This window comes from Zosterops lateralis (assembly GCF_965231275.1).
Source record: "Zosterops lateralis genome assembly, chromosome: 3".
In the NCBI taxonomy this organism is placed as follows: Eukaryota; Metazoa; Chordata; class Aves; order Passeriformes; family Zosteropidae; genus Zosterops; species Zosterops lateralis.
The window spans coordinates 29,032,418-29,056,871 of record NC_139764.1 but is presented as its reverse complement, the minus strand read 5'-3'; the positions used below and the strand labels follow the sequence as shown (position 1 = coordinate 29,056,871).

Here is a 24,454-nt window from a genome sequence, read left to right as displayed (position 1 = left end):
TTACATAAGATGCTCAATTGTGTTAAAAATCTTCCTTAAAATATGCTCACATGTATCATAACATCATACTTTTCTTGATACAGATTTATTTATGGTACCTACTCAGGAATCACTAGCTGTTCCTGCAAGCGAAGCGCTTTTAACTGGAGCAGTTTCTGTGTCTTTGCAGCTCAGTGATTGCTATTTCAGACATCTCAGCACACTGTCTTCCCCCGCTTCTCATCATCCCTCTCATATTACGTATCCAGTGTAAGACTTAAATGCAGAGGCTCAAACGTAAGAGCGAATAACCTCACCAAACGTACATGTGATAGTAAGTGTACACGTTTAGTGCTTTTAAAGAGAAATCTTGTAATACTTCTAAATTTTAAGTGCAGGGCAGTGAAGTCCATTTGTATACACCCACTCATAAGTGAATGCACTTAGACAGCACATAGGTACTTGTAAGCTTTCAGCTACAAAAGAAATGCATTTTGTAGTACGGTCATAAAAAAAGCCACAGTAGTGTTTCCAATTACTGTTCTTATTTTTCTTTTTTTAATAAACAAAATACACATAATATCCTGCTAGAGAAAAGAAGGAAGTCTATACACACAAAAAAAATCATAGTTGATCAAGAAATGGTGCTCCTATAAATAGTATGGTGGCAAAACCAAATACTACCAAAAATTGTTATTACAATGCATATTAAAATTCCAAATCAAATGTTACTTGATGTTTTCCATAGAATTTAAATTAGTATAAAAATCTACAAATCCATCAATCAATTGTTGTTTGCTTCCATCATTTCCAAATTACAGTCTCTGACCATGCCACTCATTTGATTTACTCAGCTTGAACAATTTTTGTTTCAACTCTTCTTTATGCATGTTTGCTGATTTAATTTAATCTTCTGACTGTCATTCAAAATGTTCATCCCAATACGCCTTGTGATTAATGCAGTTTGATGATTTTACATGCTGAACAACTGATAATCAGCCTGCTTAAATCTCTCGCTCTTCTAACAGTTTTACACTTTGCAAAACCAGAACACTGCAGCAAGCCTGCTGCCTGTATCTCCCCATTCAGGTAAAATCTGTTCTGCTTCATGAGAAGACAGGGACAATATCTAGCTTTGGGAACACCACTGCCTATGGCAGTTTGCCCTTGCAACAGAACCTCTCTGTGAGGCTGCCCTGTCTGTCATCATTATCTAAAGAGAAACACAGACTGAAGTGATCTCTCCTCAGCCCAAAATAAGGCCTTGCAGAAAAAATGCAGAGGAAGGAGACAGTGATTCCCTGTTTCCATCCAACAAATAAACAATAAAGCAAGAGATATTCAGATTTTCAGATAACTTTCTCAAGATCTGATAGGGCTGCCTCCTATGCTGGAATGGTGGTTTGCTCTACCTCCTCCTGTTCTTCCATGCCTTTTCATTACAGCATAATTCCAGATCTTTCAGGTTTTTCTTCCTTGCTCTCTCTGTCTCACATGCTTCCCTTCAGGGTCCCCTCAGCAGCCACACAACCCCAGGGACTGACTGCTACTATGCAGGTTACTCCTGCTGGGGGTTATCTTGTCTACTTAGACTGGAAGTTCTTTGGAGCAGAGACTGTCACCACTCTGTGCCATACAAAGCCTAGCAGAAAGGGCCTTCTTTTGTTCAGTCCTCTGGCACTAATGTAATAAGCATGATTAGTATCTGTCTACAGTCATCTACAGGAATGCCAGGGCTGTATGAGAACAAGAACAGGTTCTGCTTTTGTAACGTTGAAAATGTACAGTTACATCCATGAAATTTCTACCCACTAAAGACCACGAAACAAATGGAATGATTAGTAGGAAGCAGCAATCTGACTTACTTTGCTCTCTTGGCCATTTCATTGCCATCCCATCGGGGGCTGTATGGGTAATTCTTCTGGGCCTGGGAGTACAGCTGGCCACTGTTAGTGAAGTGGTAGACGGACTGAAATGTTAGGGTTGGTTGGTCTCGAGGAAAGTACAGGGGTAGGTCAACTGCAATTCAAAAAGGAAAAAAGAGTTATAAAAACATATCAGTGTATTTTTTTCCTTTTTTTCTTACTGGGAGTATATCAGACTATTCTATTGGTTTAAAGGTGTCAGAAAAGGAGAAAGTGATGGCTAGTTCTAAAACATTCTTCTGCACTTCTTGCAAGTAATGATTCCAACCTATTGCTGTATGGGACACTTTGCCTTACCAACACACTTTTGTAAAGTACATGATTTTAAAAAAGCTTAGCTAGTGTATTGCTATGTTAATTAAAAAATCTCCATCAGGATTATTTAATTATTAAAAAAAAAATACCTTTATAATAAAATCTTCCCTTTCAAAAATCCACAAAATACAGTCTGTTAGGCTTTCCATTAAAAAACTCAATTTATCTTTATCTGCTTTAACCAATACATTTTAGTGTCCCCATGGACATCAAAAGCATTATCATCATCATTCTATAGCTGTCTGTGTCTTAAAGTGGTCAAATGATTTGATCTAGAATGTAGAAAGATCCAGTCGTATGAGCTGGAAAAGATTTGAACTTGCTGCCATGCGCTAGACAAGAAAACACCCACAAAACTAAAAACACACTGCAAAGTCATTAATACCCAAAATATCCCACTATAAATAAAAACCAGAACCTCTTAGTTCCCTTTGCTTATCACCGTCTCATGATCAGCTGGGTTTGGTGAACAATAAAATAGTCTACAACAGTTAGAAACAGTGTATGTTTTCACGATCAGAACTAGTTTTTAACTTAACTTTTTCATTGTTAGAATTATAGTTTGTATTTTCTTGGTCTACTTATTTCAGGAGGCTTCAGGAATCTGTAGTTAAACTGAGTTTATGTTATGACAACAGACTTGAATTACTAATATTACATGTCTAACACCTAAATTAACCGAAGAATGTTAATGTCTTTTAAAGGTGTAGGCATCATTTACAAAGCATTTATAATGGTACTTTTTACTGTCCTCCAAATCACATTTTTAAAATTCTGTACAGTGAAAGAACAATGCAATGGAATTGTATTTTAAATACTTCCAGAGATTCCAGCACTTCCTATGAAGTCTCTGCTAACAGACTGAGGAATCTGTAAAACAGGTTTTATTTTCCAAATTCCATACTATCATCCTGCTAATTCTTTCATTTTTCAGTTTATCTAATCACATCTAAATACTCAGATGTGCATCAGCTATCTACCGTATCTCCCTTTTCTCTAAACTACCCTCCAAGCTCTAGGAGGAAAAGCACTCATAGCCATGAAGCACACTAAATCAAACGTGCTATTCCAGCCATAGTCCCAAAATACAACAAATCCTCGTGTGGAGGACACTGAGCGCTTGCTCAGTTCATGACCCAGTGTCTGAGCCACACGTGACAACTCCCAGAGTCCGGGTGACTCAGCCCACACAGCAGCTTCCAGCAGATATTTAAGTCTAATGACATGGGCAGAGTTCTGCTAATTTGAGGGCAGATCACTGCTTTAACAAAGGTTAGATTCAAAGATTGCTCTGTCGAATTCCCCTTGATAATGTGATTACTAAATAACAATCCTGAAAAACATTGGTGTAACCTGGCCATTTATCAGCAAGTGAGCTGTCTCCTCCCCTCACAAATGGTGTGCACGCCTCAGTCTCTGAAGGACCCCACTATGGAAAAGGGTAAAGAAAGAAGAAGATTGACTCTCTATTTTAATCTTATAAATATACTACTTCAGCTCTGAGTGCTTAAACTGTTTCTCTAGTGTATCTTTTTCATTCTTAAGTACCATCTCCTTAAGAGAAACCAAGTCTGTGTACTATTGTATTTTATCACCATATGAGAGGAATAACAAACTTTAGCAAAGCATTCAAATAATAGTTTAGCCCTTGTACTCGACTTTTTAGTTGAGATTTTCTAACTTCCATTAACTTTCCCTTCAAAACTGCCATCTACATAACACATGCAAGCAGCAACAGTTTTTTTCCCTGTTACCTAGAACTAAAGTTGGTCTCTCAGAACAAAGTACCTAGCACTAAAAATGCTGTTTAAAATGGATAATCAAGGCAGTGCTCTCACTACAGTGACACCTGCATTTGTTATGAGAAGGTACCACCAAAACATAATCTATTAACTAAAATCCGTACAGGAATGTTCACGAATTATCTACATTATAAACTGACTACGTAAATCAGATAATCAAACTAGATTCAAAATTGTGCATCCCATATCTGTAAAACAGCAGTATTACCCTGAACTGCAAGTAGAGTTTTGAAAAATTTAAACTGCCTTTGATTTATAATAATACCTTTCACCTGAAAATGCCAAACTTTCAGTTTTCTAACCCAAATGTTTCCTTAATACAAGGTGTGGATGAGTCCAGAGCAAGTAAAAAAACCTGTCCCTAATTCTGGAACACAACCACACCTAAAAGGCCAGTAAACAGGAAATAGCCTTGAGTTTAAAGTGTTATACATATCTCAAGGTAGCCAGCTATTATTTCAGCAATAGGAAAAGAAGGCAAGAACTTGCTTCCGTCCCAGTGGATGCCCGTGCATTGACACTGTTAGTGCACAGAATGAAAAAAATAAGCAAATACCACTGGTAGCTAATGCTAGCAAGGTGTTTTGGATATGAAAGGTCAAATTCTGCTCATAATCACACACGGCTTGCTAAAGAAAATTTCTCTTTTTACCTGGTCATGTGTAGGCAGTCTGACTCTTAATCTGTACATTAATACAAAATCAGATCTGCCTTCATGCAATATCTAAGCTGACAGAGGTGTTCCTGTAATTACATGCAAGACAACATTCACACTTAGCTATGAAAAATGCATCACAATTAGAAACAACACATCAGTTTTGTAAATTAACACCTGAACTAGGCAAACTGTAAAAGCCTGGGTTGGTTTGGCATGCTAGTTACCTAAGAACTACAAAAACGTATTCAAGTTGAATACAAGTACTATTTCCAAATAACAGCTGACTCACAAAGTACCCTGGTGATATGTCTGCAGAAAATAAGCAGATGACTCATGTCTGTAAATTCCTGAAAGTACCAATAGACCCCTTGCTTAGTCATCTTTTGCTTGGATGCTGGGTTCACGAGCTCTGTAAACTATAATGAGAGATCTAGCTCTTAGTAGGACTCTCTCTCCCTTTTTTCCTCTCTTCTAAACAGTGCAAATTATCTCCCTAAAAATAACTTCATCTGCGTAAGTGAGTCACTTCAACTAGCAAGCTTACACAAGTCATGCAGTTAAGCAGTAATATTTGGTTATGAGGGTAAAAATGCTGCTGTCAAACTCAAGATTCAAAATGAAAATTATGTCAGAGGAAGTCCCATTTACCCCTTCTCTTGCAGAAATAGAAACATTTCCTTTGGAAAATTTAAACAATTAGCTCATTCAGGAAAGTAAAGCTTTCTAATTTAGTTCCATGCTCGAAGTAATTTAAATCTGATGACTTCTTACTTTGGCTCTCCTAAGCATCACACTGTTAATGTAAGAGGAACTCAAAGAGGCAGACTGGAGAAAGAATCCAGTAAAACACTGCTTTCTCCTACATTACAATTTACAGATCATTTTTTAGACAGCCATAATGTGGGGAAAATCATGGCTTTATGCAAGCTCTACATGAGCAGAACTTGGAGGGCTGTTTATGGGTAATTAAGCATTGAGTAAATTCTTCACTGATTGAACCCTAATTTTCCCACACAGTTCATAAGAAAGCAAAAGAAAAAGGACTTGCTTGTTGAGAATGAGTCATGTTGTAAAGAAACTTAATTACAGTTTATAAATAGTTGAAGTTGCTCTCTTTTTGAAACATAAGAAACTATCAAGAAGTAACACAAAAATTTGCTTCTCTTGACTTAGTATTTCATGCGTACATATATTCAAAACATAGTTATGTTAAAGCCAAAATCTTGGTTTATTAATAACTAACAAACTGTGCAATGCATCTGTTTTTTTAAAAAAACCAGCAATCTGCAGCCTGCAACAGGTTACCTAGTTTGTTAAGCTTATGTCAACAACTACAGAGTTGATTTTGACTATCCTATTAACTTTAAAATAGTATCTTTAGCATCTAATTTTACAACTTGTTCAACAGGATATGAAATGCGGAAGGAATTTCTCAGAAAAAGCATGTACCAGTGCTGCTACAGGTCTTCTGAAGGAAAAATGCTCAGAAGAAAAGGGCAGGTTTACCACAGTGCCCTCCTTTCCACCTTTAAGTAGTGGAGAGAAGAGATGGGAAAACAAAATCATGCTTGAAATGCATGGTGACCATTAATATATTTCAAAGCACTCTAGATGGTAACATTTAAAGAATTTTCCATACACTGTTCCTCTGTTCTCAGGAAAAGGTTTATTTATCCTTTGTATGCCACTGGATAAATCTAGATATTTGTTTTCACAAAAGCCAACATTTACTCACTGAATTCATCATTTTAATCCTTGGATGCTACCATACTGGTTATCTTACTAACCTTTGGGATGCCTGATTCTGCAGCAGTTTATTGCACCTGAAATTTGTTTTGCACTCATGAATGCTGGGTGATCTGGATATTTTATTGTTGAGATTTCTGCTTTGACAAGATTTCATGGCCTGCACAGCCTTAGTTCAATCTGTACTTGCTTTATGGAGCAGCCTTCAAACAGATGATAACACAGTATTGTTCCCAGTTCTAAATGGTCCTAGGCTGCACAGAGCTGGCCAAAGGAGACACTGTTCTGGCTTCTCCCATCTGACAGACCCTCTGCATTTATTTACTGCACAACACTGAAGTCTTGCTCCAATTAAATGTGTTCATTTCTGCATGAGCTTTTCAATGTGATGATTCTAATCATCATAAGAATGACATTAGCTACATAAAATATTTAAAAAATGGTTTCACAGCCCATTCTTGAGTCGAGAGGTTTTTTAGGGATTCCAGATCAGGAATGAAGGAACAAGGAAAGAACAGTCAACCTGCCTATTGATGCTAACTGCCAGCCTGTGGGATGCAGTTCTTCTGAGACTCACTAGTAGGTAATACTTTACATAGCCAAACACAAGTCCTTCCAATGCTGACTGCCATTGTATTTACTTCAGAATCAATGACTACTGGACATGTGAGAGGTTTTCTTTAAATTATTTCACCAGAAAACAAAGAAGGATATGCCAAACTCAAATCTCTAGAGAACACTGAAGAATCTTAGCCTGATACTAGCCATTCTCTTCCCAAAATTCCCTGACTCACTCCTTACTTATCACCCAGCTTTGGCGAGAGACTGCCTCTGCACTCAAGTACTTCTGAAGAAGTAAGTAATGGAAACAGGAAACACATATTCCAGGCTCCAGAACTGCATTTCTGTCTCTTATTAGTACATATTCATCATCTTTCTGGCTGTTCTTTTTTTGGTTCACTGAATTTCACATTCTCCCTGCCTTACTTGCAGTTGAGCTCACACCGCCGGGAAAAAACAGTGGATTTGAATGCATGGCCTCAAAATTAAAAGTTCCTTGAACTCAGAGCTCTGCAGTTTTCTTGTGATGATGTGGATGAGACCCATGTGAATTTACAGAGCAACTCGATGACAATACATATACCATATTACACAGTACCATTACACATCTCTCAAGTCCTATTTTAAAGGAAGATTTCTACTAGATTTTTTGACATGATTTCTATGAGAAAGCTGATTCACACAGCCTGTACAATGGGTGAAAAATCTTTACCTAACTTCAAGGAAAAAGAGCTTTCTTCAGTTTTTACATAAAAATCCCAGTGCAGAAGGCCTTTCAGGAATCATATTGATCATGGTGCCTATGGAGAAACCCAAATAGATTTAGCCACAAGCATTTTGGGGGCTGTAGTGTTTAGCACAAAGCTCCTCAGGGCAGGATTTCAGGCTATTTTGTCTAGTGAATCTTTCCTGGACTCGTCTGTGCTGAAGGCCTTTGGCCTACATTCTGCTGGCAAAAAATGAAAGGGGGAACTTGGCTTAAAATACACGAAGAATTACTGAACGCCACAGCTATCCTGCTTTGGCATGTGATGATTTATTCTTGCAGGAATGAGAAAGCAAGGATGACAAGTAACATATCAATGGCATTAATGTGGGACTTAAGGTTAACAGAGAATTAGGTTAGGTTAACGGAGGTTAACAGAGTCACAGGAATTTGAATTTGTTAAATATTATTAGGGGTGACATCCCTTCTGGAGAAAAACAGGTTCTTTGAAGGAAGATGCTATTTTGAAATCAACATTTCAAAATTTCAAATCTGAAAGGAAAAATTGTTTATGGAATTTTAGATGAGACACTTATGGCATTCTGGGTGTGTTGGTAATCACAGCTGGTTTTGAAATAATTAGGTCTGCCCTTGCTACGGGAAATATCCACCCCATTGGCAAAGTCAATACTTGTAGAGTAAATGAGTGAGAGGACATGTGCAAAATACTTCCAAATAAATACTATAGAAATACAAGTAAATACTCCAAAAAAAGAAACTATTCCATTAACAGAATATACAACACTAAACAATAAAAGACAAACCACTGTAGGCAAAATGCAAACAATGAATTGTGATGGATTAAATTATTCCGACACATTACAAGTAGATTTGTTTAATTAGCTTTCTTTGTTTTGGTTTGTTAGTTGGTTTTGTCTATTTGGGTTTCTTTAAATATAATGTAACCCATTTTTATTTGCAGAGGACTGCATGACACTTCTGTATCCACCTTGTGGTTCTCTTTCCGCTGATAGTGGGAGCTATAATACAGTCTAGGCACCAGTGGCAACTAGATTTGTGATTATAATTGTTTTAATTTTTTTTCAACATAGGAATTACTATATGGTTGTAAAAATATCCCATGTCTTTATTATAACCTGTAACATTTTTTTAAAGTATTCCATCCTTCATATAAACCAGCATTTTGAAAAAAACTTGATAAAAATATTTTGAATGACTGAAGTTACGGTCATATGCTGCAAACAGAGTATCTAACTACTGGTTTCGTTTTACAGAGGAACTAAGTAACAGATCAAATCAAGATATTCTGCAAGCAGTTTCCAGCTATGTGGTCCAGGACCATGCTGAAGAGCTGTAACTTAATCTGAAAACAGCTTTGTAACATCATCTTGCTTTTGAGTGTCATTTCCCACCCCACCTATGTCATACGCTTATTGGACTTCTGCAGCAAGACTGGTCTACCTCCAAAAAATATCTTGTGGAATAAATCAGTCCTATACTGACCCCAAAGAAAAGGCATAATGGCCTTACAGGTCTTCTCCTTCTCTAATTTCTGTAATCATATTTAACTTCATTAAGAAAAAGGCTTCTTATAACCAGCTTCAACTACTTACTTTTACTTTATTTTTACTTCAAATTCTCAAAGATCTTCATTCCCTCCTCCTTCCGTTTTTATTTCCTTTTATTGTTTCTGTTGTTGCTGTTTCTATAGTAACTTCTCTAAGCGCTGATGAGATTGATGTGACTAAAAGCTGTCTCTTCTCCATCTGGATTGTTTGAAGCTTGAAACTTAAATGCAGTTGTTATGGGTGTAAAAAGCAAGCCATGCCCTTTCTTGGCACAGGCTGGTGATCACTGCATAAAACACTCCTCTGCTTTCTGAGCAAAGATACACTGCTAATTGCTGAGAAGTTCTACGTTACTATCCAACTAGACAGGAAGACTTCTAAACCATGTTTTTACCTGAAAAGCAGATGTGCAAAACCATTATTTTCTCTCACCGACCTTTTATTAAGATTATGAGGCTTGTAAGTAAGTTGGTTTTTCTGTTTTAAATGCTGCCTGGGATTTGAAAGGAAGCTATTTTACTTCATCCTCACCTGTGGTCAGTGTGACATTATCCTGCAGGTCAAGAGGACCTTCTGCTGCCACACCTGCTATCCTACCAGGATAGCAAAACCCATCCCAGTGTAAACCCATCTGGCCCAACCAGCCAACTAAGCCTCTCCAGGTATTTTTAACTGTGGTACAGGCCCATTGCATCTTTCCACTCCTGAATCACAATTACCACTTTTATTCTTCAAGCCACCTTACACAGTTCTAGAAGCATATCCTTCTATTGCTTTCTAATGACATGAAGAACTTTGTGGAACATGTTCTTTTAAGACATGCTTTCTAGACCATCAGCCATTTTTGATGCTTTTTTGTGAATCACTATTTAAGGATGATGTAAGGCAAACATCAAGATCACACCCCTAAGCTTCAGGGAGCAGACTTCAGGCTGTTCAAGGATTTGCTCCTCTCCTGGAAGACTCCTGTGAGATAATGGTCCTGGTGAGAAGATGGGTCCATGATGACCTCCTCCAAGCTCAAAAACTGTCTATCCTAGTGAGCAGAAGGGCAAACACTAGCAGCAGGAGGCCTACATGGATGAGCAAGGAACTCCTGACAAAACTCAAGCATAAAAAGGAATCACAGGAAATGTGGACACTCCCTGAACATGCAGAGACAGGACTGGGAATGTCAAAGCTGACCTAGAATTGAATCTAGCAAGGTGAGTTAAGGACAACAAAATGGGCTGCTACAGGAACAGCAAGAGGACGACTAGAGAAAAGATAGGACTGCTGCTGAATGGGGCAGGGGGACTGCTGACAAAGGAGGCAGAAAAGCAGATTAAGCATTCCCTCCTTCCCCCATTTTGACATTTATGCATCTTTGTGACCAGGTCCATCTCTAAACCAAGGTGTATTCCTTATTATTCCAAAATGAATTATATTTATCTAATTCATAAAAGGTATTCAGCACTTGTCTCTGTGTGCTATTGCTATGTCACATATGGATTTGTAGAAAAATTTATTTTGATGACAAAGTAATTGTCATTGAGTAGAAGGAGGAAAGAGAGGGAAGAATGATTCAGAAAATGTTTTTTATCTTGATGCAGCTCTTATTTCCAGAAATTTCATATCTCTAATAATCCTGTGGTGTTGTGTATCATACTGTTCCTTTTCTGAAAGCATTGCCTGGTATTGAACCCAGGATTCATCCATGAAACCCCAGCTCATCATGTCCTTTCTGGACTGAAAACAAGATATTTGCTTTCTACTTGCTACTATGAGCAATTTTGAACTTGCTGTTCACACCTTTAAAGAAGTTCTCACCTTAGAGAAAAACTATCTGTGAGTTACCAAAGCATGTAGACACAAACTAGACATGGAGTAAGAAGAATAAGCACCACAACATGTACTCAAGTCCTGCTCCTGCCAATTAATTTTTGTGATCTAATTATTTCTTTTCAAAAATTGAGTGGATAAAATAAGATCATATCCTTTTTCCATGTCAAGCACCTTTTCTGAGAATTTTAGTTATCTGCCATATACTTGGGTACATAGTAGTTATACTCTAGATAAAAATAAGAAAAATCAACAGTTCACTTTTCTGACAAGTGCAATTTTGTAAGAAGTTATTACAAACCCTTTCAGTCCATTTGTTAAAGTGCTTGTAGTTGCTGGAAGAATGTCAATTAATGTCTGCAGCAATATACTACAGTTTTAAAAGTGTGGCAAATAAATGTGTTTCTCAGAAATTAAAAAAGTAATATCCACAGCAAAATGACATTTTAAAATACCTTGCCACATCAGGCCATCTATAAGATTCTTATAAAGCTTAATTAGTATCACAACTGTTGTTTCCTGTTTGTTGCTGTCCATATACCAAGTTTTATGAGCTGTCTGATGTCCATTCTCCCCTTTTCTGCAATTACAACTAGGAACCTACATCTAGCTTATACTGAATGACATGAAAACAAAATGAACCCAGAGAAAAAGAGGAAAAGAAAACCACTTTTCAGATTCACTTGCATCCATCATGAATACCTATATAAAAAAATCTCATTTGGCTCACATACAAGTAAATAGCCAAGGTGGAATCAAAGGAACAGAATGTTTAAAGTACTGTTAATGTCAAAAATAAAATTACCAGCTTTCAATAAAAATTTCAAACTAAATCTACTTGGCAGTATCCCTTAGAAATAAAGGAGAAAAATACACCATGGAGAAAAATGATCAGCAAAAGACTCATTAATTTTCCAAATCCTACAATTCAGTCCTGTGATTAGCCCCTGTCTAAGCCCATGTCTAGTTTAGAGCAGAACTGTGTGTCTGTGACTCAGGCTACTTTTCCATCACGCTGTCTGATCCACAGCACTGCAGTGTACCTGCAGTTTTCATTGACTTCAATAAACAAGACACACTTCACTACACAGGAGATGTCCCAGAGAACACTTTGCTTTGAGTGATTGAAACAATGTACAAGGTTTTGAAGGAACCTCATCAGTCCAGGGTATATTTTGCTGTAGGCAGAACATGCTTTCAGAAACTTGCAAGACCAGATTCAAAGAAATACATGGAACCAACTAAAAGTACTGAGTCAGAGGAGAAGACCACCAAAAGAAAGACACTTTTATGCTTATTCCCAAGCATAAGATCCAAATTGGATTTTCTCTACCACTTTTACATCACTGGGGCTTTGTTAATGTACAGTTTCTAATTCAAGAATGCAATTACAGCCTTATACAATATTTACAGATTGTTTTGATCAGCACTGAAGTTCACATTCTGGACTCCTAAAACATGTATTTTGTTATGCTTGGCATTTCTACTGAAGTATCCTGCTTTCCTGACAGGACCAGATATCACCTTGTTATTCACACGGTCATGTTCTCTTTTTACCTTCTTTAGTTTTCAGAGCAGTAAGTTCCCCTTTTCATTTAAGGAACAATGAGAAGAATAAAATAACAGCATTATATAAGGAAGTTAAAACACCTCATTAGATAAAAGCTCATAGAAACAATCTAATGTGAATATTCCACTCAATACTTGACCTATTTTTTTTAGGATGTAGGTAGACAGGGTTTTTTTTTCTGTAACTTTTCTTGAAAAGACTGACTAATGTGTGCAGACAGCAATATCCAAACAAGAATGCATCAAAAGCTGGTCTTGGTAATGTCCACCAAAAAACTCTGAATCCAGAAGCAGGTGTACACCCAAAGGCTGACACTCATAGGTATAGTCTCCTCTTAGCCAATTAATGCTTTAGATCCCTTGCTTGCTTCTCTCTTCTGTTTGAAAACTTTCTTTTTGCTGGATGCTGCCTGTTTCTGATCTGTCCTCTAATGGAAACAACCACCTAACTGCACAGACAAGTTAAAGGGTGGACAAAAAGCTACTTAAGTTGGCACCCCCACAGCAAGAATGATCACAAATTAAACTTGACAATTAAACTTTTACATGACCAGCATTTTGGAACTCCTGGGTCAGTGGCACTATCCACACAGAAACTGAAATCCCTTACAGTCAGACAAGGTCACTTCCAGCAAATGTTCCCAACCAACTTCACCTTGACTGAGATCTCAAACAAACTGGAAATATAAATGCTGATAGCCTTCAACATTCTCCGCCCCCTAAAATACTGTTCACTGAAACAAACTCTTTTTATTTTAACGTTTCTCCTTTTCAAGACATCTTAAACAACCACTAACACAAGCACTGTTCCACTTGCTACTGCCAACTGGTCCAGTTTCTGCCCATCTCCTTATTGCTGACAATCTAAAAATCTTGCAAGGTAAAAATTAATCTTTGAAAAGCCCAAATACAGATTGCTTCAGAGTTCTACTCTTGTGTTTATAACAATAATGCTACTTAATTCTCAATTAAGCACAGATAATGTAACTTGTGTTTTTATCTAATATTGATTGGTTATTGCATCAATGGCCAGACTTGATCTTAATGATCTTTTCCAACCTAAATGATACTCTAATTTATATATGGTTTAAATATATAAATTGTATACAAGAATAAGAATACAAGGAAATATTTGTCTCCAAAAACTAATCATAGCTGATTTATAAACAAGAAGAGAAAGTCTATTGAAAAGTGAGCAGTCCATTGAAGTTTACTCACAAAGCTTCATACTGGGACTAACTCATAAACAGTATCAGTATTAAAAGCAGAAAGCCTGATTAATGATTTCCTTTCCCATGCGGATGCATGAACTTCTCTAAATGTTTATTTCTTCTTATATTTGAAAGCACTTGATTAATTCTAAAAACTAAACCACTAAAGAAACAGTTCCTTTGACTAGTCTTTGATCTAATATAATAACTCCAGCAGCTTCATTAGTCTAATAATTAAGTTTACAACTACGTAGCTCCTCGATGTTTTAAGGTAGAGTGGGTAGACTCTGCTCTTCGTTCTGGAACTACAGCACCAGTCTTTTTTTTTAGCATATGAATTTGTCCTAAGGTTATTTGGCTTCAGCAATCCAGAACTATTTTTCTGTTTCTCACCTCTTTAACCCACTTTACTCAATAAAACTCTTCTGAATAATTTCAACTTACTTCTAATGTTTTTTGCTTCCTAGTGTCCAAACAAGTTTGTAACTCTCAATGCAGACAGTTGCAAAACAATACCAAAGTTATTTTGGAAACCTCTGAATCCATCTTCTAAAGGAAATACAGCTCATGTTAGTGTTTATAAATCTCACCTAAATCTCAATCTCAAACTTAAAATTTCAACCAAAATTCAGATGCTACTAAAATTTACTATGGTTCCTTTAATTTGATTTGCCACAGTGCTTGCTGTATACTGACCTATTTACTCTCCTCTGAATACTTTATATACATATTATAGCAAATATATAAAGCAGAACAGTTTTCAGCTTATTGCTATCTCTCCCAGACATTTTATTAGACGCTTGCTAAATATTCAACCATAATATACATAGTTATGTCAGTGGTTAGGAGATGAAAGCCTACATTACTTCACTCAGGAAATGAAGTGCAGGTTTCGGTCCTTTCATTGCAATATCCTTCAGTGCATGGACCAGAAATGCTTTTGCACTGAATTGTTCAACAAGTGAGTGATGCAATGGCTTACACAGCTAAGCCACTGTATGATTTCTAAGGCCACAGGGTTAATACATAGTGATAAACTATTCAGTTATAATTGTAGCTTTCATGCCAGTTTAATTGAGTACCATGAATATTACACAGTTAAAACCTGCTCTGTTATTTAGCAGAAATTTGAATTTTGATTCTCCTGAAATCTAAGTGATTCAACATGTATTAAGGTATATTATCTCACAGCACAAATCAAATCCACAGCAATTTTAACATTGATTAAATTAACCCAAACATTATGGGGAGTAAGAAAGGTAGGAAATCTTCAGGAAGGCTGTACATAAAGAAGTGTCATCCCAGAGAAGACAATTGTCCAGTGATCAGCTTTCCACTGTAGTTGAGATGTAAGTAAAGACTTCATGAGGATAATTTTCCCAAAGATACCACTTCAATTCTATTTTTTCCCCAACATAAATTATGATAACATGATGGAAGTGTTTTAATTTTAGGTTTGAGTTTTCTAGACCTCTTAAGATCATTAATGTATAGTAAGGTAATCTTAGGAAATAGAAGGAAAGGGATTAGTGAGACCATTTTTCATCATCTCCAATACAACACAGGGTGAAGGACTTATTTGAACAACAGCAACCCTGATTTCTTGTATTAAGAACTCTGGGACAAATTTCTATGGTGTCATTAAGACAGCATGAGTTTTCCACATGAAAAGCTAGCCCACAATAAAAATTATGTAATATGAAAGACCTCAGTGCTAGAATGCTACCAAACACCGATGCTGCAGCTGCTCATATTGCAATGTAATAATTTTCACCATAAATAAGAAGTGTAACAATCAAATCTAAAGAGTTACATGACTGAATTTCCCCAGATCAAAATATCTTTGATACCTGTGAATTTCACCTAATGACAAGGAAAAACAGAAATTGAAACTGAAGGTAATATCTAAAAGGCAGTATCAAAGCCACATTTACTAATTTCCACATGGAGTAATTCCTATTTATTTCAATTAAGAATGTCTTTTTGATAGTAATACAAACTTTATTTAAAAAATTTAAATGACAGCAAACCTAGCTATGTTGTTAGGACAGTTTTGCCTACAGTTTCAGTCTAGGAATAAGTTTTGGATCCTAATGACAATATGCTGTTATTTTTCAGGAGATATATTGTCTCTACATAAAGTGTCTTTAAAGTTGTTATCAATGCATTAATTCCTGACAGTTACAGATGATTTTAGGTATTCCTGGGTTGAGTATAACAACAGTACTTATCACTAACTCTTTTGAAAAGCCAAGTTACAACAGTGAACTTAATCTTGAGTCAAATTACCAAAAAACCTTCCCAAGATCCTTTTGGCATTCTGTAAAGCCAACATTTCACTATTGGTGTGCATCATCTCCCCTTCTCTAAATACAATTGAGATTTTGTGTTTTCTAAATCACATCAAAAATAGATTAAGCACTGGATAAAAATAGATAAAACTTTTAAATTGTTTCCTGTAATTGTACATTTTCCCTTTTGAACTTGTATCTTCAGAGGATAGACATTTATGCCTGAGGCAAAGTGTTACTCACTGTGAACAAGGAAGCAAAAATCTTTCCACATCAGCAACAGAGTAAGCTTTGTGAATCCTTCTGCATCATATTCCACCACGCCGCTATCAACAAAGAAAACAAAACAAAAAAAAATGAATACAATTTTTACCTTCAAATACTGGATGATGAATATATAAATTTTGTAATACAGGGATTATTATTTTTGTTTGTTCAGAAACTTCCAGGATTTGCCTTTTTTATTAAGTTACAATTTTCAAGCTAATTGTATATTAGATTAAACTTTTAATCTTAGTAATTATCTTAAATATGCTGTGGTATTGGAGGTTTTTACCCAAAAAAGGCCATTTTCAGTTTAAAACACACTTTTGAATTAAAGGAGACCTGCTACCACATCTGCAGGCCTAAATTGATAAAAACTGTAGACACACAAATTCCCTGTACCTTTATCAAATTAAGATTATTTTTAATTTCTGTAGTGAGTGAGAGGGTAAAACTGAAAATAAGCAGGCTGAAAAGAGTTTAAATTTGAAAACTGGGAAGAGTATATATAAAAAATACAAAACATGAGATCATAACAAAATTCTATATAGAATACTTGTTTCATAGATGGATTAAAAGTTTCAACTATCAGAAGCTGGTATTCTCTAAGTCTGAAGCAGTATCAGAACTCATGAACCACAATGCAGATGTCATACAGTCATAGGCACACATGGCCATTTCTATAATACTGCTTTCTCAGAAGAAAAAGAGATGTCTTGATAAAGATTAAGCTTGCATTAACTGTCTATTCATATGTCCAGTTGAAGTTACTGTTGTCTATTTATCATTGTAATAAATTTGGGTACATACTAGAAGCCATCTGTTTTCCTAACCTCACTTGAGAGACCTGAGATTTGAAGGGCTCTTGAATATCCATGTCATTGGCATCACCCTTTGGAGCAGAAATTCCTCATCATGATTAGCTAAAGGCTTGGACTCTGGCTCAAGTCAGAACTTAGGCAGGAAACTAAAGCGCCAACCCTTCACAGTGCCATGGTAGCCCTGGTTAATTGATTTGTGAAGCTAATGTGTCATTGTGCCTGGGCACGCATCTTTCATCTGCAGGAATGCAACATGACCCAACAGCCTCTCCTCCTGAGAGACAAAATATTGGTTGTTGGTGGGAACAGGTCTCCTAGGCCTGCATTGACACTGAGCAGTGGTTTCTGGCTCTTGCAAGGCTTGGAACCAAACCTGCTTCCCCATTTTCCCACCTCAGTCACTGCCTATTAGTCTAAGACCCCTTAAATCATTTATTCAGAGACAAACACATTTCTTCTGCACAAGGAAAATCCCTACTTGTCCCTTTCCCATCATCACCTATTTTCTAGAAAAATCAGACTGGCCACTGGCACGGAAGTGAAATAATGCTGAAGTACATTCCAGTATTGCTACAGAGAGACAATCTGTACACATAATTTTGTGAAAAATGACTAGATTACATCTCATCCAGTGGACAGCAGCCACACAACCACAAACCATATGCAGAAAATGAGTTTCCCTCACATTACAGAAAAATATGCATCAGAACAAAACTTACGTTCCAAAGTGACTCAGGAAAGCTGCAATGTACTCTCTTCTCTTATGGTATCCCTGAATAACATACTGTACCTTAAAAAAGAAAGAAAACAAATCCAGAGCTATAAAAAGATTTAAAAACCAAAAGCCAAGTTTGTCGTATATTTCTTGTTAAGGAAGATTTATGTTTGACATGGTAGTAGTTCTGAATCCTACATTTAGCCTCATTTCCCTAAAGAATCCTAAAACGCCTTTAAAACAAACTCTGGATCTTGTGCACAAGAATATCTTGTAAAGAAATCTCTTCAATCACATCTGAGTGAAACTTAGTCTTTCACAATAGATTGAAGCACTGTTTAACTGCACAAGACAAAGACTGAAAGAAAGAAATGCTCAGCATTGCCTTACTGAAGTTTTGAGTCTGTGATAGGCAAATCAGTTATCTGAACTGACAGTAGGCTAATTGTCAAAATAACATTCTGGTTATAAAAGAGAAGAAAAAATCAAATATCTTGCACAATCAATCTTGGGTGTTTTCTGAAGACTGTACCTCCAACAAAATCTTCTGAACTCTAAGCTCTTTCACTGGTTTCATGCTGACTCAGGGAGCCACCTACTCAACTGTGAGCATCAGTTTCTGAGGCATTCTGGGTTTTGAAAGACTTCCATCCTGGCACAGACAAAACCCAACAATGCTAAATTTGGAGACTTAAGGCAAAATTCTCCTCACATCATGTATGTTTTCTTGTTGATTTGGATAGCATCACTTAGGAGAACAGTGTGAGCAGGGTTTGACCCATAACAAAAACAATGTATGTGTCACCAGGCTGCAAGGACATCTGGTTTACAGCTGGTGACTTGGAAGTACTTATGGTATGGTTCTATGTGTGATTCCCGGTGTAAATTCCTTTGCTCTCCAGAACAAAAACTAGCATTTTAGGAGCCTTTTCTCCCACACTGGAAAGAACAGGAAGAGTATTTTCTTGGCTATGGCAATACTAGAATTCCTTGGCTGGCAAATGTTTTCCTAAAATTACTGAAAAAGCCCTGATACAACCATTGCTGAGTGCTGTCTTGTATAACCTAAATTCTATTTATAAATTGAAACATTGTATTTTATAAAACACTAAGATTATTTTGAAAGCTTTGTGTAGGATCTGAAATGTTATTTTGGGAAGAGGAAAACATACGATAAGTTTGCTTAAGTGACTTTGTTTAAGAAAGGATAAAAACAGCCCGGTGTACTTGCAGATTTTAAAAACAGAAAGTAATTTTAACAGAAAGCCACAACAAAAACAACTCTAATGATAGATTCCAACATAATTATGGAAACACGTTCCGAAGAACTTTTCTAAAAGATAAAATTATTTTCTTAATTTAGACAATTGAAGGTAAAAATAATATACAAATAGGAAGTCTGTAACAGGTAAATGTCTAGATGTTGACCCCTAAGCCTTCTTTTGAAAATTATACTTAAATAATGGAGAAACTTGCAAAATACTATAATCCTTCTTTTTTGTTCAAACAGTAAGCTAACTGGAACACAACCTTTTCAGCAACCTTAAGTAGCTATTACTGTATAAACACCCAGAGAAACTGCTCATTCAGTTCATCTGGAGGAAACATCTGAGAAGAAAAATCACGGAACGTACTCAAAACCTACAATAATGACTGGGGTATGAGAACCTGCAACTAGAACAATAATATGCAAACTACACATCTGTTATTTACTAAAAACCAGGATACTACAATGCAGTGTTGTACAATACAATAACGTTTTATCCTAAATCATAACATGCTGCAGTAAGAAAAAATCTGCTCCAGGATTTGATCCCAAACTCACTTGTTTACCTAAAGGAGTTATTCTATTCAATGTTGTGCTTAGGTGCTCAGCTCTTACCAAGAACATATTCCCTATGTAGTTCAGCCTAAGTATGCCTTGCTTAGAATACCTGACAGAAGAATAATGATGTCTGTGGAAATGCAGTACAGGGCATAAGTGAAAGGAAAACTGATTGTCTGCAGCAGCTTACCTTGTTTGTTAGCAGCTGGCATACTTGGGGTACATAGTCGATGAGACAACCTCCACCAGGAAAGGCTGGGATGTGAAGGGCAGATGATCCTCCAAGCGCACTAGAAAAATAAGTTAATTTAAGAATACATCACATGTACAGTCCCTGGGATTTGAAAATTATTTCTGCACAGTCCTCTTTCCTGATTCTTGAAGTCAGAGGGCCAAGAGGAAGTATATTTTATGCTGTGGTGATAATAAAAAGTATTGAGTGATACCATCTATAAAAACAGGTTATACCATGACCCACTGTAAATTAACCACTTAAATCAGGAGTATCACTAATGCAAAACATTCTCTCAGGAAACAGCTTTTTTCATTGTGAACAGTTCTGTTTCTTAGCCCTCATCAGTAAGACGTGGAGTACTGTAGTTCAGATATCTTCTTAGTGGGGGAGGAGAGAACCCGATGTTCTCAGCTATTCCAAAACCCACCTTCAGTCAAACCAGCTAAGAATAATCAAAATAATTGGGACTGAGGAGTCATAGATGGCCAGACAAAAATATCAATCACATCACCTACTCCAGTTTTGGACTTCCCAATAGAACACAGATGTTAACCTACTAAATCAAGGGGGCAGTGGTCAGAAAGATTATCAGGTACATGATGATGTACGGAGGATGCTGAAAGAAATGGGTTTGTTCAGTCTTCAGAGAACACTGCAGAGGGGGGATACCGAGGAGGGAAGCTGAAGGCATATTGATGCCTTTACTTATCTAATGGAAAATTATAGAGATGATGGAGTCAGAGGCTTCTCTGAAGTGGAGCTCAGTGGTGCTCTGTCCTCAGAGATGCTCAAAGCTCAGCTGAACAACAGGGCCATGAGCTGGCCTTGCTCTGAGGAGTGGCTTGGCTAGATAAGCTCCTTCTTGCCAATCTATGTTGGTTTATGATTATATTCTATGATTCTATGATTTTGTTCATGCCCAGTAAGAAATGACAAAAACAAGGATATTAATTCTGTCCATGCACATACCAGATATTCTGAATGGTAGGAATCCACAGAAATAAGGTAACTTCAGAGATGTATTTAGGCAGCTTAACCATTTGCCTTTATCAAAGGACAGAAGACTGAAGCACACCTCCTATTACTCAGGATAATGGCTTCTTTGGTGTGGAAACATCTAACACTTATTCAAATCAGGCTGTATAAGTCAACGACTAGGCAAAGGCCATGCTACTTCCTTCTAGCAGTCAGTACTGACCTAAATCTTTCTTAATAGTTCCTTACCAAATCAAAATTTGCATTACACACTTTGGATGACATCATTCACTAACCATCCAGCACCATCTTGGACACCATCAGAAAGCTTCAAGAGTTAAGTTACTTTGTGTGGCCTCTTGTTTACATGCTCTTTCCATGAACAAATTACACAGAAGAAAGAAAAGAAAAGTTCTTCTCTGCAAAACAAGTCTCTTACTCTCCAACAGGATCTGGCCTCTTATTCTTCCTCAGTACTTGATAAGAAATCACTTTGGTAGGTATAAAGATCTACAGTCATACATCCCTTTGAAGGAACAGAGCCTACATAAATCAAAAAAATCCCAAACTCATAATGAGGTGTATGGAAATCTGCTACTCAGGCAAAACAGTCTGGGTTTAGCAGACTGTTCACCACATGGAACAGTTCTGCAGGTCTGGATTTTGCATATGCAACAATGAAAAAAAAAAAAAAGTCCTCAGTACACCACAGCTACATAAAAAACAAACAAAGTTTTCCAGCAGAAGTAAGATTTAAATGGGATTTTTTTTAAAACAGAATTTATTCTCCTTGCTGCTACTCCCTTACTAAAATTATTCACACAATAATATAATTTTGCAACTTGTGGATGGTTAGAAGCACTGAAGTGTGACGATGAGATTATTAGAGAGTTGGAACATTTCTGAAACAGTATGTTCTTAAAAAATTGCAGGTATACAGGGTCCATTGGTCTCTAACACTGGAGAATGGAAGACTTGAACTCCTGGCACATTACAAGTGAGTTGTGAACCTTACTTTAGGACCCTGACTTCCAGTTTATTAAACTCCTTAAATATTATGTAAATATATCCAATCTCATACACAGAGCAACTGGTACTGTCCACTTTGCATCCTGCCTTGCCTCTTTTGACGCCAAGTCCAAGTTCCCTTGCAGCATGGACATACCACTGAAGATGCTCAGATGACTACAACAGGAATTACAGGCTTCTCTCTCAGTCACAATAGCAGGTATGAAATTAAGAGTCATCTCTAACAGACTACACATGCAAAAAAAAGTTTTTGCTCCTATATCATCAGCTTACAATACATCCTCCAGACTGAATTATTATGATTTGTTAGGGTTTCCTATTTTACCTGTATCCATCTCTTGAATGTAGCCATTCCATAAAAACTTGTTGACCTAAAATGGAAATCCAGCCCTTCCCAAATGAAAAACAGACTGCTAAAAGGTGTGGTTTCTGAGAAAGAGGTCCCTCCACAGAAAGAAGGCTGGAATTTCATGTATAATTATCCTCTGAAAACAGAATAAAGCTGTACAATATGTAATTTATGTTCTGTAGAAATAATTATGGGTAGGGAAAATTAAGAGTGGACAGGCTTCTTTGTTCCCTCTATTGGGTCAGAGAATCTGCTTATTAAATATTTTAATAAAATACTGCATGTGCACAGGACCTTGCCTCTGACCATCTCAAAACTGTCTATAAACACTTAGCAATTAAGATTCTTCTGTCTTATTAAACAGATATTTACCTTTTATTTTTAAACATGTAAAGAAGCTATTGCTCCAAGTTTGCTTTGAATTTGCTGTACTACAATGTCTCTGTCATGCTAAAGGAACATATTTCAGTATTTCACAACCCTGAGACCAGGCAAGAGGCCGTAATAATTCATTTCACTTAAAATAAAGCTGGAACTGAAGAAAGAAGAGACTTACACAATGCCAAAGAAGGACCTGTAAAGGGTGAAAAATGGAGACAATTAGACAAGGTAATGTTACCATGCAGCTCAATATCTAAGGCTGCTTTTTGAGGTACCTCACAGTCCAAGCAAAAGAAAACGTGCCAAAGAAAGTGCTATAAGAAGCCTTTTATAGTGAAGAACATCCCATTTGGTAAAGTATTTCACCAGCACAAGCTAAAGATTGCTGCATATCTGCTTTCCAGATAGCTGGGCCTCTTGGAGAATAAATCTTAAACACCTTTGTTTGCAATCAAGCTTTCCTTCTCAGTATCAGTGCTATACACTCATTACAAAAAAACCCCTACATTCATTTTATCAAGACAACAAAAAATGTTAAACAAAAAGCATTGAGAGATATGATGAGGAAGCACAGACAATTGCTCCCCTACAGCTGCCAGAGTAAGGCTAGTTTCAGTACAATCAATTGAATTGTGCTTGATTTTTACAGTGTTTTTTCCAATATACTGCTACTTTTTAAAGGCTAAAATTTGAACAGTCTGGTATTTTCTGTAATTTCAACAATTCACGAAGCAACAGTCTTAGGGGATGCTATTTCATTTTGACTAGTACCAGATGAAAATGAAATACATGGTAGATCTACCTGTCTCAGAGATAAGGTTATACAAACACGCTGGAATAAAGACCTGTTGGCCTAAGAATTTTATTTGCTTGTTCTTACTCTAAGCCTACTCAGCTCTGCAAACTAACTTGATACATCTCATTTTAAGACAGAGCAGAGACTTCTCTGTAGCAAGGTTCTGTCCTCCTGGGTTTCCAGAGTCAGTCACAATGTGGTTCTGACCCATGGTCTGTGAATTAAATTGTGTTTTGTGAGGAACTCACTACTTAATTCAAGAAGCTGCAGCAGTCAGCCTGCATTATGACAAGTTCTGTTCTGTGACATGCTGAAATATAAGTTCAGAAAGCGTAGTTGGAGTGTGTTAACATTTCTGCTGTTGACTGGTGCATTCCAAGTGACTTGCTCTGTCTGTCTCTCAATGGATCTACTTATTCAAGCCGACATACAAAATGCAAAATTCTTTCACATTTTTTGATAACTTATAATTAATTAAAATGTCTTTCTCAAGAAATCATCCTCAATAAATGGCTTAGCATTAATTCACAAGTTTAGAGAAGTGACTGTTTTTGTTCTTGAGTATTTACGGGTAAAGAACCAGTTATCTGCCCTTCCTTAAAAGCATCACTTCATTAGAGAAGAAGGGTACTTGCAAGTTTCAAGCTTAGAAGACCGGGTGCTTTAGCAAGGCACACTTACAGGCATGTAGAGAGATGCTCTTTACCCCTATTCCCACCCCCTTCCCTAAACTCTTGGGCCTGCCTAGTTTCTCTAAACTCTTTCATTTCAACTGCCTCTTCCCTGCAATTAATTTTTGATTCCTTCTTTCTCCAAAGAGAAAAAAATGCAGTTTCTCTAGATTGCTGGGAAACTTTTGAGCTAACTCTGAAAAATGAGGTTTATTTCAGA

The 24,454-nt window shown here is 36.8% G+C and overlaps 1 protein-coding gene across 1 annotated transcript in view; it reads right to left on the bottom strand.

The window, feature by feature from the left end:
- Nucleotides 1-24,454, bottom strand: part of BABAM2 (BRISC and BRCA1 A complex member 2) — a 162,505-nt gene that overhangs the window by 19,724 nt on the left and 118,327 nt on the right. Inside the window, exons 8-11 of the mRNA XM_083857094.1 lie at nt 19,989-20,088; nt 17,978-18,048; nt 16,417-16,499; nt 1,845-1,998 (exon numbers count right to left, since the gene is read on the bottom strand). Of these exons, the coding sequence (XP_083713220.1) occupies nt 1,845-1,998; nt 16,417-16,499; nt 17,978-18,048; nt 19,989-20,088 (408 nt within the window). The remainder of the gene's footprint in view (nt 1-1,844; nt 1,999-16,416; nt 16,500-17,977; nt 18,049-19,988; nt 20,089-24,454) is intronic.